Below are 15511 nucleotides of genomic sequence, written 5' to 3' on the forward strand. Positions count from 1 at the left end.
AATTAGCACAATAATCAAAATAGATTGTCATGATTTAGCAATTATTAGTCTTTAAATTGATGAAAAATGTAACCTTTTCATCAACGATTTTACAATTAATTCTTAAAACAATTTAAATGATCAGTTTTTGTTTTAAATTGAATCAAAAATTTTTTCTGCTGTTACAACAAAATTAATCGCCAACAATACAAAATCAATTCCTCCTATTAACCTAATTATTATTGATATCGACAAGAACAACAAAAACAACAACAACATCATCATCATCACCTTTCCACTCCCTCATAACACTGCCAACACCAGCACCCATGTTATTATTATAAACCACGAAATATAATCAAAAATTTCGTTGGTCAATATATGAACAAAAGGCTAACCCAACCCTGCCCAAGAGCCATTGATTAGTTAATTGTTTACTTGAGCATATTATCATTTGTATGAGAACTACAAATTGAACATTTGAGATTCCATTGAAAAAAAAAGATACGATGAAACGAGAAACTTTGATATCTCTTTTGATGATTTCATAGATTGGAAATACTAATATTTTGAAATTAATATTAATAGATTGAAACTTAGATGAGAATTATTATATAATTACAATTATCGATAATAGAATAAGAAAATTTTAAATTGTTGTTGATCAATTGTCTCTTTTTATTAAATCATAACTCGGATTTAAGTTGAATCACAAGACAATTAAGTGAGTATCTCTCACTCTAGTATGTTGTTCATTTGCAAGTCCAAGTTGAAAGTTTCATTTGTTATCAACTATCCTGCCAAATTAACAACAACAACAACAACACCAACAACAACATCAACATCAACATCATCCATATCCCAACAATCACCACCACCATCAGAATCCACCACAAAATCAACAACAATCATCTTCATCATCTTATTAATAAATATTATCACTGGTTCATCACGAACAACCAGCAACAGTGATTTACCTCGGCCTACCTCCACATCGTCCACCTCCTTTTTATCATCTTTATCTTCATCATCATCATCATCATCTTCTTCTTCTTCTTCTTCATTATCATCATTCTCATCATTAGCACCATTAATATTTCAACTCATTGTTTCAATAATTTTCCTCAATTCTTATCACCATCCACCCAGTGTGAGCACCACCGTTGATAATAATAACAACAAAGGTATCCACATCTCTAGTGCCAGTAAAAGTAAATCAATTAACACCAACAATCAATTGATTATATTAATAATTCTGGTTAATAGTTTATTTTATGATCATAACCTTGTTCAAGAACTTGATTATCATCAGTATCATCATCATTGTTATCACCATCATCAAAAACACCAACATCAACAACTACAATCAAATTATTGGCTTAGATTATTATCATTATTAAATTTATTATTATTCTCGCAATTAGTTAATTGTTTATCTTTAACGACACATTCATTGTCATTCTTGTTATTATTATCAATCTTATTGTTATCTTTGTTAATTAGAACATCAAATTGGTTAGAATTTTTTTCATTCTTCTCATCATTATCTTCATCATCTAAGGATTATCATCATTTACCAATAGAGAGAGTGTAACGTGTTCCCAAACTCGAACTTCGTTAATTTAAGTGCCTTAAAAATCTGTTGATTGTTGAGTTTTTTTTTCTCTCTTCTTCATTTTCGTTCTTTCTTGAGAGATATTCTCTTTTTTCTCATTCGATTAGTTTTTTATTCTATCGCCAATTCCAAAATGACCCTTAAACCAACTCGAACTCCTTCTGATCCCTTACCTGAAGAGGACGAATCTTCAATATCAATATCAATGATGGATTCGGAGCCTCAAATGAGGTCAACATGTTCACTTCCAATGTCCGTTATGGAATCACAAAGTTCACCTCCAACACGATCTTCCTTTGTTAGGGGAGGTAAAGTGGGTGGTAGTGTTCATGGGAATAGTAGTGGTGGTGGAGGAGGAAGTAGAGGTGGTGTTAGTTCAAGTTCCATGGGCCAATCGGGTTCTGTACCTATTGGTATGTGTGAAACAATGGCTAACACCAATACGATGACTTCTCCTTCATCTACGATTACAAGTAATTCCTCTTCGTCGATTTCAAGTCCCCTTGGAGGAGGTTCAGATCCTATTGGTACATCTTCTGGACGAGGGCAGATGACCAGTGGAGGGCGAGAAGGTGGAGGAGGAGGTGTGACTGGAGGTGAAAGAGTAACTGGTTCATTTCGTCGTGATCATGGAACCATTATCTCAATCACATCGGCACCACCCACTCCAGCTCATTCACCAGATCCTGATGGTATCCACCGGTCAACAGGTAATTTAACCTTAACCTACCGGTCAAGTTCAAATGGAGCTGGACTTAATGCTATTCCTGTTTCTTCAGGTCGTCTAAGTGCTTCAGCGGGTGTCAATATAAGTGGATCAATGGGTAATGTAGGTAATAGTGGTTCCAATGGATACAATTCATCAACTGGAACAGTTGATAGAGGAGGAGGTGGAGGAGGGATCGGACCAGGAGGCCTTGACTCGGGAACATCTCTTAACCTTGCCGGTTCTCCGGCAGGTAGCTCAACCCTTTCCGCTTCCGGTGGAATTGGTCGTTCCCCTCGAAAAAGTGTTCAATATGCACCTAATCCCAATAGTGCTGTTCGTCGGCGAGGTTCAACAATAACTGGCCGACGAAAATCTCGTGAACTTATGCCAGGTCCTATTCGTCGAGCAAGTCAAGTGCTCATTAGCCTAACAAGTCCCGATGGTGCTTCTCTTCACGGTGAATGTTCTAGACGGGATTCTCGAATTGTTCCTCAAATAACTCTTCTTAATACCAATATACAGAGACTTCCAATGAAAGATTTTGGTGCCGAGGTTCGAGCCTCAATGGATGTTGACCAATTTCTTCAACAAGCCGTTTTACTACTTGATATTCAAGAAACATCATTGGAAGGAATCGTTGATCGAATGGTTAAAAAGGTAAGTTCATAATTTTTATCAATCAAATTTATTATTCATTCACTTGAAAAACGAACTTTTTGTTTCTCGATAAATTCAATTGCGACACATTTTTGACAAAAAATCACCTGAAACACGAATTTCACACCTTTGGGTAAATAACATCTCGTTGATAAACAATTCGAATTGATTAATTATCATGATAACTGTCATTCCCTTTTTTGGTTCATAATTAATGTTCATGTTTTCACCTCGATGATTATTATTGAAACTTGGAATCCACCTACTTGCCCACCTTCCGATTTCTCTGATTTATCTTCATCATCATCTCTTTAATGTCTTAATGAAAGAGAGAGAGAGAGAGAGAGAGAGAAATAAGAATTAGAAAAAATTTCTTACCGAGATATTGACCTTAATTCACTATTTGGTTCTTGTTGCTCAGTTAATTAGGAACTCATACCATGATCAGCATGATGAAAATGAACCAGAAATGAAGATGGCGGTGATAGCATTGATGGATAATAAAAAAATCGTATCATCATTATTTTTCCATGTGATGTGAATAGTATCATGATAAAGATTGGATGGAAAAGAGAGATGAAGATGAGAATCAGCATGATGATGAATAGTCAACTTTTAAGAAGATTAACCAAATGTTCTGATGATTATTATTATTATTGTTTGTTCTGATTCCAATGAAATATCATTAACCATAAAATCTGATACAATCAAGATCATTCATGAAAAGAGAAAGTGAGAGAAAGAGAAAGATCCAGATTCGATTATGGTTCGATGCAGATTGTTCATTTAATCAGGCTCAGTTTACCAGGGAATTGAACTCAACGAAAAAGTGAACTCACGATTACCATGATGAAGATGAAGATGATGATTATCATCATCTTACTGAAAGAAAGATAATAAAGTTACAGTAAATTGTTATTTCGAAAAATTTTTTCTCTCTTCCTTAAATATAATAGCCATTGGGTAAGTGCTCGTTGTTTTATCAGGGAGAAAAAGGATTTTCTTAATTCTCTGAATAAATCTCATTCCAATCTACAACTAATCAGAACTAAAACTACGTGCTAATGATCAATGTTCACATCGTGAAAATTATCATGAAAAACTTATTAAGATATTCAATTTATCGGTTTCATAGAACTGGATGAGAGAGAGAGAGAAAAAAAAAGTTCTAACAAGTTCGAGTAAACCATCTAATGAATGTAATTCCGATAATAATAATTGTCAAGTTCATTAATGAATTGTGATAATAATGAATATCAAGATTCATATATTTTGATTATGTTAATTTTTCTCACTCTCACTTTCTACCTCTGTTGTTAACTAATCACAAGGTAACAACAATTTAAATCAGTCAACCATTAACTTTAACATGGTAATGATAATGTTCAATGATCAGGATGAAACAACAATCTAATAACATTATTATTAACAAGGTAACAATTACAATTAACTAACTAATCAGACATCTTACATAATAATAATAATAATAATAATAATAATATAACCATGATGATAATCCAATTAACCAGTAATCAAATCTCTAGAACTGGTTTAACATTGATTCTGATTGATTACCTGAATAATCAGTTGAAAAGTGTCTAATAATCAAAGTGATCAAGTTTATCGTCAATCAAATTTGATCAACTATGAAAAAATGTTACACATTGATAGTAATTAAATGATCAAACATTATCATCATGATTAATAAATTGGATAATAATAAATGACAAACTAATTATAATTAATGATGACATTTTATTTTTAAACAAATTTCCGTTAATATAACTAATTAACAATTTAGCAAGAAAAAAAAATTCAACCTGACCAAAGGTAAATATTGATATTATATCATAATAATTGTAACTACTTAATAGTTAATTTAATACATTGATTGTTTTATCAGACAAAATGATAACATTTCAATTTGAATATTGATTAAACAATTAAGTAATTGTGAGGTTTAATGATTAACTCTCAGCACTTACATATATAGACATTATCTTCATTTGATTGTTGATAAATATCACATTAACTCAATTGATTGTGATTAACTGTTTAAGGTTTTTTTTTCCTGGTTGTTGTTAATTTCAATTAGTTGATTATCATTAAATCATCGTTACATTGAAAATAAAAATCATCTTAATGGTTATTACACCTTTATAATAATAATATAATTCACCCATTCAAACTGCCACTTGATTAACTAAACAATCAAATTAGCTAATCAATTTAAATAATAGCTTAATAACAATTTAACACACACACACACATATATATACAAATACACCTTGAGAAGTGGTTACCATTAAAAGTGTTTAATGTAACTAATCAATTACTAAATGTTTACTAAAATCATCAACAATCAATGAGTAAATCACACAATCAGTATAATAAATTATTTCCAATTGAAAAGTTTTTCTAGTTTTGTTTTTACTTTCGATCTTGTAAAACTTTTCCTTTCGAGTTACGAACTCGAAAAAATTAATATCAAAGAAAACGGAATAAAATTTACTCTCAATTCGTTAATTGAATTTGATAGAATTTTTTTTTCACGATAATTTATTAATAGCAATTAACATGATGGTTTCTGATTAACTGAGAAAACTATTTACCTCTAACTGATGTAAAGGTGAATAGGGAAACAAAAAGTTGAGGTAAAAATTTGTGATTCTATGATCATAATTGTTTCCCATTAGGTTAATACAATTGATATATAACATGATAACCTTATTTGATTACTCTGATGAACATGAGACAGATAAAGATTAGATTAAGTTAATTGTGATTAATATGATGAATGATTATCATCACAATTATCTAATTGATTAGGAGGAGAGGAAGAAAAAAAATTTTCACCTTTACTCAATTGTGTGATTACAATTAATTAATAGTTTCCCTTTTTTTTCATAGTAATAAGTGAGTATAACATTAAGTTGAATTGAATTGAGTATTCAATTGATCATGATCATCATGGATTTGTGATCATGATCATGATTGTATCAATTACTTATTGATTCAAATAAATGTATTAATCAGCAATAATATTAACCTTGTTTTTCACCATTAACATGAAGATGATGATGATGATAAATTGTATATTATTAGATGAAATTAAATCAATAAGATGAAGATGAGGAAATTGTTATCATCATCATCAATGGCATCTATTATATCACCATGAACAAGTAATGAAAGATTTGCACTTAGATCGTTATTAGATCTAGAACTTTTCTCTCTCACTCTCTCGTTCTCTGCCTTTGATTGTGTTTAGATCATCAGAAAATAATAATCAAGATGAAAAGATAATTCAAATTATTATTAATATGACGATCATCTATCAGATCATCATCATCATAATCGAGTAATTCAATCAGAGATTCAAAGATGAAAAAATGAACTTCATGGAGACTTGAGTTAGAATTTGGGAAGATTGAGAATTTTTTTCTTCGAGTTGAAATTCAACTTTTTTTTACCTCCATTTTGCAGCTTACATGATGATCCAATGATGATAATGGTATTATGAGTCAGTCTGTTGAGGATAATCTGTAACAATCAAGTTAAATAACAAGTTGGATTAAGGTGAACGATGAAAATGTCAAGTTCTGATAATGTATTGTAGGTACATTCATTAACCATGATATCAATTGTTTTCATATTTTTTTGAAAATCGATGGAGAAAAAGTTTTTCTTTCCTTTTCTCTCTTTTTTTTCGTTTTTTTCATGAGAGATGAAGTTCTGATAAATTCAGGTTAGTAACTCATCATGTTTATCATCATCATCATAAATTATTGGGTAAAAAACAAAAGGAAATGATGAGAAGAACATGAGAGAAAAATATCAAAGTTGATTACATTTTCTATCAATTCTTGCTCCATGGAAAAGCATATAATTCATACATCCTTTCATGAAGTTTCTCAATCATCATCATCATCTTAATGGACAAATGAAATCTCAGGTTTTTCAACAATGATGCAGAGAGAGAGAGAGAGAGAGAGAGAGAGAGAGAGAGAGAGAGAGAGAGAGAGAGAGAGAGATGAGGGAGGATGACGAAAAGAGAGTAAGGGAACAGTTGAATTTTTTTCTTTTTTTAATATTACCTTAAACTTTCTCTCTCTCTCTCTCTCTTGTCATCACTTCCATGAAATAGAAATGTACTCAACTGAATAGTTTATTATATTACCATGTCTCGAGCTCTCTATGGGTCAAGATAGTTTCTCATTGAACTTTTTTGCTCTCTTTCCATGATCTGAGATTTTCTTGATATCTGCTCCATACATTGAGGTTTTTTTCTGATTCAGATCAACTCAGTTTATCAGAGTAAATGAGATTTACGGTTATTTGGAAATCGGCATCATCATCATCATTAGAATCAGAATCAGTATCAGAGTCTTCAGATTGTTATTGTTCTTGGTAAGTAAGAGTCAAGGAATAAGAGATTAAGATGATAAAGGATGACTAAGAAAAAAAGAAAGAGAAAAAGAGAGAAATAATTTCATTTTGAAAAATGATAAGGTAAATGATTGAGAATAAGAGGGAAGACGATTGGAAAACTATGGAAAATGGGTTAGAATTGAAGAAATCGAGAGAAAAAATCTTGGAATTCAAAAGACTGGAAAGAAACCAGTCAAGAACAGAATCTTCGGCCTCTATATCGAGCATCGAATTATAAAAAAAAAGTTCTAACATCGAAAGAAATGGAAAATAATACCATCTCAACTCGATCAGAACTCTTTCTTTCTCTTCTTTTTATTAGAACAAAGAAAAAGAAACTTAAATTAATCTTGGAATCGAAATCAAGGATAAAACATCATCGGATAATCAATCAGTAAATTTCATTCTAAATCATCATTATCTTCATCTTCTCCCTCCTCAACCCTACCCCAATCTTGATCAACATAATCGATATCATTATTCAATCAGAATAAAAGTTAATTGTTCTGATGAGTTAAATGAAACAATTCAATTATTGGAATACAATGTAATTAATAATCAATACTACTCATTATTTTTCATCATCTCAAGGAGCAGAGAAAAAGTTAATATAAATTGATAATGATAATTGTTGTTCGGTAACAATTAATTATTTATATAAATTGAACTCAGATTAATAGTTGTGACAGGAAGAGGAAATACAGATTTATCCTGAATTTAACGATAACAAGAATGAGTAGTTGATAAATTTATTGAACTTCTTGTAAGAGATTGTAAAAAAATTATAAAATATTGAATATTTTTCATTCCCTCTTCACTAAGGCCACTCCCAACTCTCATAAAATCATATCTACATCTTCATCTTCACCGTGATCATCATGATTCTGGTTTATTTTTGTTCATTCTCAGCATTTTCATCATTAACCATCATCGATTCAACGACGTACTTATTGCTTTTATATTACTTTTTCTCTCTCTCTTTTTTATCCTCCTCCATCACCTCAACCCTCCTTATCTTTATCCTTATCCTCATCTTCTCTGTTTGATTGGGTTGATCATCGTTCTGAAGATGAAAAGATTGAAAACAAAAGGAAAAAAAAAGTTACCCAAAATCTGCCGATCCATAGATTTTGCATGATAATCAATTAGAAGATGAGTTTGTTTCATCATCATAATAATCTTTCTTTAAGAATCTCTCTCATTCTCTTTCTTTCTCGCTTTTTTCTTCCTTCAGCCATTTACCCCACTCTGTTTCTTTCTCTCACTCACCCCCTCTTCTTAGTAAATATTGATTATCGAAAATCGATGTCAGAACAAAAATTATCTGATCCATCAAAGAATGAGAAAGATGAAGATGGAATAGGCATCGTATCGTAAAAACTTGGACTCTACTGATAGAAGATGAAGATGATAAGTGCGAAAGAAAGAGAGAAAGAAAAGGAGTGGCAAGGGTAAGAAAGAGGAAGAGAGAGAGAGAGAAGATGAGAAAAAAAGGATAAAGAAAATGAAGAAGATGAAGAAGATGAAGAGAGAAAGTGAAAAAAAGGACATACAAGAACAACTTCAATATCGATATTTCCGCTTTACTGATCAACCCACCAAAGTGAACTAACATGGTGAAAGTATTGGAACCAGAACAAGGAAAAAATTATACATTGAATACCTTTGAACAAAGACTTAACGAGATGAAGATGAAGTTTTGTGATAAAGAACAAAGATGATCATCGATGATGATAAGCATAAGAGAAAGATGATTACGTTACAGAGAGAGAGAGACAAAAAAGACATCGAATTGTGACCTCAATTTCCGATTGTATCGATGAAGCAGAAAACGATAAGATGACATTGATATAATAGATAATCATATTTACTATATTATTAGTATTTGTTATGTTTTATTATCAATTGATATTTGGGATTATTGGGAAAAAAATGATAAGAGTGATGATGAGGATGCTAAACGATGAACATACCACAGGACATTATGTTAGCTACATGATTTTAGTTCAGGTTGAACTTTTTTTCCTTCTCTTTGGAGAAAAAAAAAGAAAAAAATTTTATCACTTCTTGATGATGATGATGAACTCGAGATGATAAAGGTGAAACAAAAGTGTGATAATAATGAATAATAAAAAAATGATAAGAAAGATGAAGATGCTATTATCTAAAAGTGATAAGATTGAACCTTTCGTGCCGAAAAAGAAACTGTTTGTGACTTTGTAATGATTGAAGATAAATGTTCTAGAACTCAAACTCGAACTTGAGCTCGAACTTTCAACTTTCTTTTTTATCTTCTAAGCACATGAAGTTAATATTTTTACCAATAATATTTATCTTCTCATGATCATCATCAATTGTATCATGAAATCAATGATGGAGTAACAGTCAATCAAAATGAATTTAGAGTGAGAGTGAAAATGAAACAAAAACATTGATCAATTCATTTCAATTTGAAATGAAATTAATTCAACAATTAACCTTGGAAAACGTAATAAGTTAATTGTTTAATATTAATTGAAGGATGAAAAATTATATTAAAACCAAGAAAACAATATAATTAATCACCTTGTAATTAACCTTTACAGTTGACCTTAATTTCCGTGTAAGGTTAACACATTAACTAAATATTATTGTTACCATTTATCACTATTATCACATTTACCGTTATATTCAGGGTCCATCTTGAACCATGAGGATAACCATGGTTAAGAATCTGAATCAATCTGAGATTTGATCTTCTATCTTTCTCAGTGTATATTTATCATCCAAAGATTAAATAAATCTCTTTATCTCTCTCTCTCTCTCTCTCTCATCTTCACATCTTTCCTTTCATCATGATGATCATCATGTTCATCATCATCTACTGACAGTGTTTCCATCATGGCAATTTGATAGTAACCTCTTCATATAACATTATCTGTATTAATAAATAACCTTTGCCTTCATCATTCTCATCATTATGATGATCATGATTAAGATGATGATGTGGATGATCAACTTAATCTATTTCATCTCATTTCCAATCATCTATCAATCAAATTGTAACAACTAAAAATCTTTTACCATCACCATCATCATCTATCAACAAGCTTTTCAACTTTTCGCCTTCTTATCATCTAACCTAATCATCTGATTCTTGTTGTTTACTTTAACAAGTATTACAATTGATCAAATAATAGAAAAACAATTAATCCATTTTACCGAAAATTGGAACATGAATACATCGAGTATTAGTTTGGAACTTTTTTCTTCGATTTCAACAATAATCTCTCTCTCTCTCTCTCTCTCTCTCTCTCCTTACCTTTCAACTTAGAGAAGAGTAAAAAAGTAACATTATTTGTCTACATTAATGGTTGACATTCAAATCTCATTGTTAATTCAATTAACTCACTTAATGCATCATAATCGTAAACATTGATCATCAGGTGAATCTTTCAGTTGATGATTTTTATCATGAAAATTTGATCATCATCGTCAATATATATATTATTCAATCTTCATCATCATCAACTATTTAACTTGAAGATATTATAATGTTAAGGGTTACTTTTTATTCCTCATCCACATTATCAGAATTTTCATTCCAATCTTCATGAAATCATTTTTATCATCATGAGCGGAAGTAGAACACCAGATTTGCAAGTTGCTTTTATTAGAGTAAAAAAAAGAAATTCAAATAATGATGAAAATTTCTCAATTCGAACAAATTTCTCTCTATCTTTTTCTCTATTCTTAACAATCGCCATGGTAATAAACTAGAACATCATGTTAACACTTTAATGTCTCAGAGATGATCTTTAACTTTACTTCCGTTTCCAATGATAATAATTAATCGACATTCATGTTCATTCATAAAAATTTTAACCATAGAACTTTTTTCTCCACCTCCTTTTGCTCATCATTAATCTCACCCACTCACCATGTTAATCAAATGTTAATAATCATTTTCCTCCTCCTTTATCATCAATTACAATCACGATGAAACAATAGTATTTACAATCGGTATTGTTATCATTGTTATCGTTAATTATCACGATTGTCTATCATCCTATTGTTATCGGTTGATTATTGAACAACTAAAATTTGGAAGCTTGATTGTAACGGAAAAATAAAATAGCAATAAAAACAATTGGCTTAGATTTTAAGTAATAAAAATAATATTAATAATAATAATTTTCTTCCTATGGAAAGAGCATAAAAAGTCTAAATAAATCAATTCTAATTCAATTTTAGTGTCAGTGTATGTCTATGATTAGTAGATTTCCCTTGATCGATAGTAATTAATTTCCAATAGTCGATGATATTTGAACTCTCCTGATCTCTTCTGAACTTTACACTCAACTATTAGACTCAAAGAAAGTGATAACATTTGTAATAAGCCAAAGTGGATTGAGTGACGGCGGAAGAAAAAGTTTCATTCAGAATAACATGTTCATGAGATTTAATTTTTGTTCCAATTCAGTTTATCGCAATCAAATTGTGTAATATTATTCAATCAATAATATCATGAGTTCTTACTCTCTCTCACACACTTTCTCTCTTTCTTTCTCTCTCTCTCTCCATGGATGAAATCACTTTCTACATGATGATAATCATCATCATCTCCCTGATCATCTTTCGTAAAATATTAACATGAAATAAGTGAAAAAATTTTAATACAAAAAAAATGACATAACATGTATTTCCACTTGGCCAATCTTAATATGATCATTTTTATCTTCCTAATTTTCATCTTTCATCATCATCCTTAAACCAAGATTAAACTTCATCTTGCTCATCTTTAGCTCTTTATCCATCCATATTTTTTTCCTCATCTTCCTCATCAATCCAATAATCGTATATGTATGTGGATGAAGATAAAAAAAAACCTCTAACTTTTTAAGTTCATTGAACAAAACAACAACGACAACAACAACTACTTTTTTTTATCCTCATCTTTATCCCTGATCATTTTTATCTTTATATAAAGATGATGAATCTTCAATGATTGACCTACATTCACATGAAGATAAAAACTTTTTCCCATTCCCCATGTTTCCTTATTTCAGATTAAAGATGAACACACAAATATATATAATCATATAGTGAGAAAAATTATATATATATCATGGAGGAAAAAAAAATGTATCATGTATCAATGGTGAAGAGAATCATCATCATTATTATTACAGTTATCATCTTAATCAAAAAATATAAGACAAAGAAGATGATGAAAAAATCTTCCTCATCTTCCCATTGAATAGAAAGACATTAATAACATTGTTAACTATTCCCAATTGACATTCAGTAAACCATTAACATGGTACCATGAATGCTAATAATGTATCATCATTATCATTAACCTTATCTCATGTTGATTGTTATTATCATTAGTTGATCAAAATGTTTAAATGTCAAAACATTTTGTATCTTCCTGTATATTTGTATATGAATTAGTTTCTCTGTTGTTATTATATTATATATATCAATGAATGAATATAATTATTCATCATTTACATGAATATACTGAAAGTCAAATAGTCTTATGGAATCTTTTCTCAGAGTAATCAATGTTAATTGTTGGTAAATTATTCAATCCCAACAATTAAGATAAATGATTCATTCCAAAGGTATTGTTGTGTAAATATTGTTTACTTTTGATCATTTTGGTCAAAGTTAATTGTTCAGTTGGATATTTACTTTTGGTTCAGTCAAATGTTCATCATGGTTGATCATGAATTGGATTACAATTTGATTTTTGTTTTTGTTTACTCTTTGATTGGAATTGAAAATTATCATGTAATCTGATATTAAACTTTAGATTGTTAAATGAGATCATTTCATGTAGGAAAGTGGGAGTAAATTCACCATGAAATTTCGTAATAATCTGATAACTGAGCGAAAGGAAAAGAATAGGAGATGAAAAAAAAATGGAACTTTTTGATTTTCTCTCATTTTTTATAACCTTGTATTCAGATGATGATTATTTTCTGTTCAATGTTGAAATTTAAGATTTATTTTTCTTTTCCAATTGTGATTCTGAATTTCATGATGATTGTGAGCTGGGAAATTTTTTTCATCGTTATAATTTTTCGAGTTTTTTTTTCTTTGATTAAATTTAATTCAATTGCGATTCGTTGCAATTTAATGTCTGTCATAATCTTATTAAGTTAACACTTGATATCCATTTGTCATTAATATCATGGATGATTATTGTGATCATCAGATAGCATTTTGATCATCACAATTTCATAGATTCAATTTGAGTCCGTTACTTTTTTTTACTAGTTTTCAAGTTGTTTAATTTATCATGAACATGGTGCTAGTGAAAATGAAAACCTCAAGCCTTGAACTGGAAACTTTTGATTCATTATTATCAATACCATGTATCAATGTGTAAGTGATAGGTTCATTCAATGAAATAATTTTCATCATCAATGTGATGGTGATAAAAGATAAATAAGAATGAACCAATTGGCTTTCAATGGGAGAGAGAGAGAGAGAGGGGTTAGTGCTGGTGGATCAGTGGATGGATGGGTGGATAAGATTGAATTTAGAATTCTCAAGATTGAGAAGATTTCGATATTTTCTGTTCGAAATGAAAGAAGAACGAAGAAAAATTTTTCTTTTTCTCTCTTTATTTTCTCCAATGAGAAATCTTTTCTTACTGAAAGAATACGATTCTTTTATAACTCTCTCTCTCTCTCTCTCTCTCTCTCTCTCTCTCTCTCTGGTAATAGGTAATGTAATAATAATAATGATGATGATGATATTAGATTTGCACATAAGAGAGAAAGAAGAAAAAAAAATTATCCACAGAATTTGCAGATTTTTTCTTATTCAATGATACATATTATTTGATTATTTGGTTATGATATCATGATGATGATATATAATAGATAAAAATATTTATCCCCCTTTTTTCATATATGATTATATTATCAAGAGATAAACGATGGAGAAAATGAAAGTATGTAAGAGATGATGATGATGAGGATGAAGATCTGAAATCTGATTCCTTGGAGGAGAAACTGAGTATTATCATGATATTGATGATGGTGATCATCATTTGGGAGGATAAATTCAACTATCGATAGAAATACATATAAATTATTATATATTAACAATGGTTGATACTTATCTTCAGCATTATTTTATCATCATCCTTTATATTAGAACAATCTATTTAACAATTTTTTTTTTCGAAAAAAAAATTATCATCAGAAAAAAGTAGATGAAGTTATCAAGTTTAATTATCTTATTGTTGTTATTTACCTCGAGTTTTTTTCTGGTGAGTATTTGGTGATGAAGATTAGTTAAAGGATGATGATAAATAGTGAGTATGCTTGTGTGTGTGAGAGAGAGAGAGAGAGAAAGGATAGAGTGAAAAGGTCAACTGGACATTGTCAAATTGTTATGTCAACTTGATAATCCAGCTTTAAATTGAATAAAGATCAACAAAAGTTTTGCCCTTTGCTATGAAAAGTCATTTTTAACACCATCAGAATTGCAGAAAGAGAGAGATGATGATGATGATGATAGAAAGAAAGAAAGAAAGAAAGAGAAAATTTAAGATTCAATATATTGACCTTAAAATCGATTGAGAATAAGGAGAAAATAAGAAGAGGGTGAAAAAGGAGATGTAATTTTTCAGACTAAAAGGAGGAGGTTTTTGGGTATAGAATGTTGTTGTTGTTGTTGTTGGATGAGGATGAGGATGAGGATGAGGATGATAATGTTGTGAAAGAAGGAGAGATGGATAAAGGATGGGCATTGGATATGGAGCATGGTAGTGGTGACGATATGAAGATGAGGATGAGGAAAGTAATGTTGACATCACTTATTTGGTTCCTTTTTCCGACAGACTGAACTGAATAAGATGAATGAAACAAAAATGTTGTTTGTTGTTGATGTTGATGTTATACCAAACTCTTGAGTCATTGTTCATGCTTTGATTCATATTAGCTCTCCTTGATCATCATCATCAACATCCCACTTCTTTATCATCATCTTCATCCATTTGAAAGAAACATTTTCACTCCCAGTTAACTGTTCTGATATCTATCCCATTGGATACAAATGATACTTTATATATACTAATACATATAAAGTATTTGTATCAACGAATATGAGAAATTTAT

At 30.1% G+C, this 15511-nt stretch overlaps 1 protein-coding gene across 2 annotated transcripts in view; it reads left to right on the top strand.

The window, feature by feature from the left end:
• Nucleotides 1-1579: 1579 nt before the first annotated feature.
• The window catches only part of LOC128395885 (solute carrier family 4 member 11-like), a 33757-nt gene continuing 19825 nt past the window's right edge, over nucleotides 1580-15511 (top strand). The window contains exons 1-2 of one of the 2 annotated variants that reach the window (XM_053356362.1): nucleotides 1580-2304; nucleotides 2374-2960. In XM_053356362.1, the coding sequence (XP_053212337.1) occupies nucleotides 1728-2304; nucleotides 2374-2960 (1164 nt within the window). In that variant the 5' untranslated portion in view covers nucleotides 1580-1727. Of the gene's footprint in view, nucleotides 2961-15511 lie in introns of both variants that reach the window. The other variant, XM_053356361.1, reaches the window with a different exon arrangement.

This window comes from Panonychus citri, unplaced genomic scaffold (genome assembly GCF_014898815.1).
Source record: "Panonychus citri isolate SS breed McGregor unplaced genomic scaffold, ASM1489881v1 Contig00142, whole genome shotgun sequence".
NCBI lineage: Eukaryota > Metazoa > Arthropoda > Arachnida > Trombidiformes > Tetranychidae > Panonychus > Panonychus citri.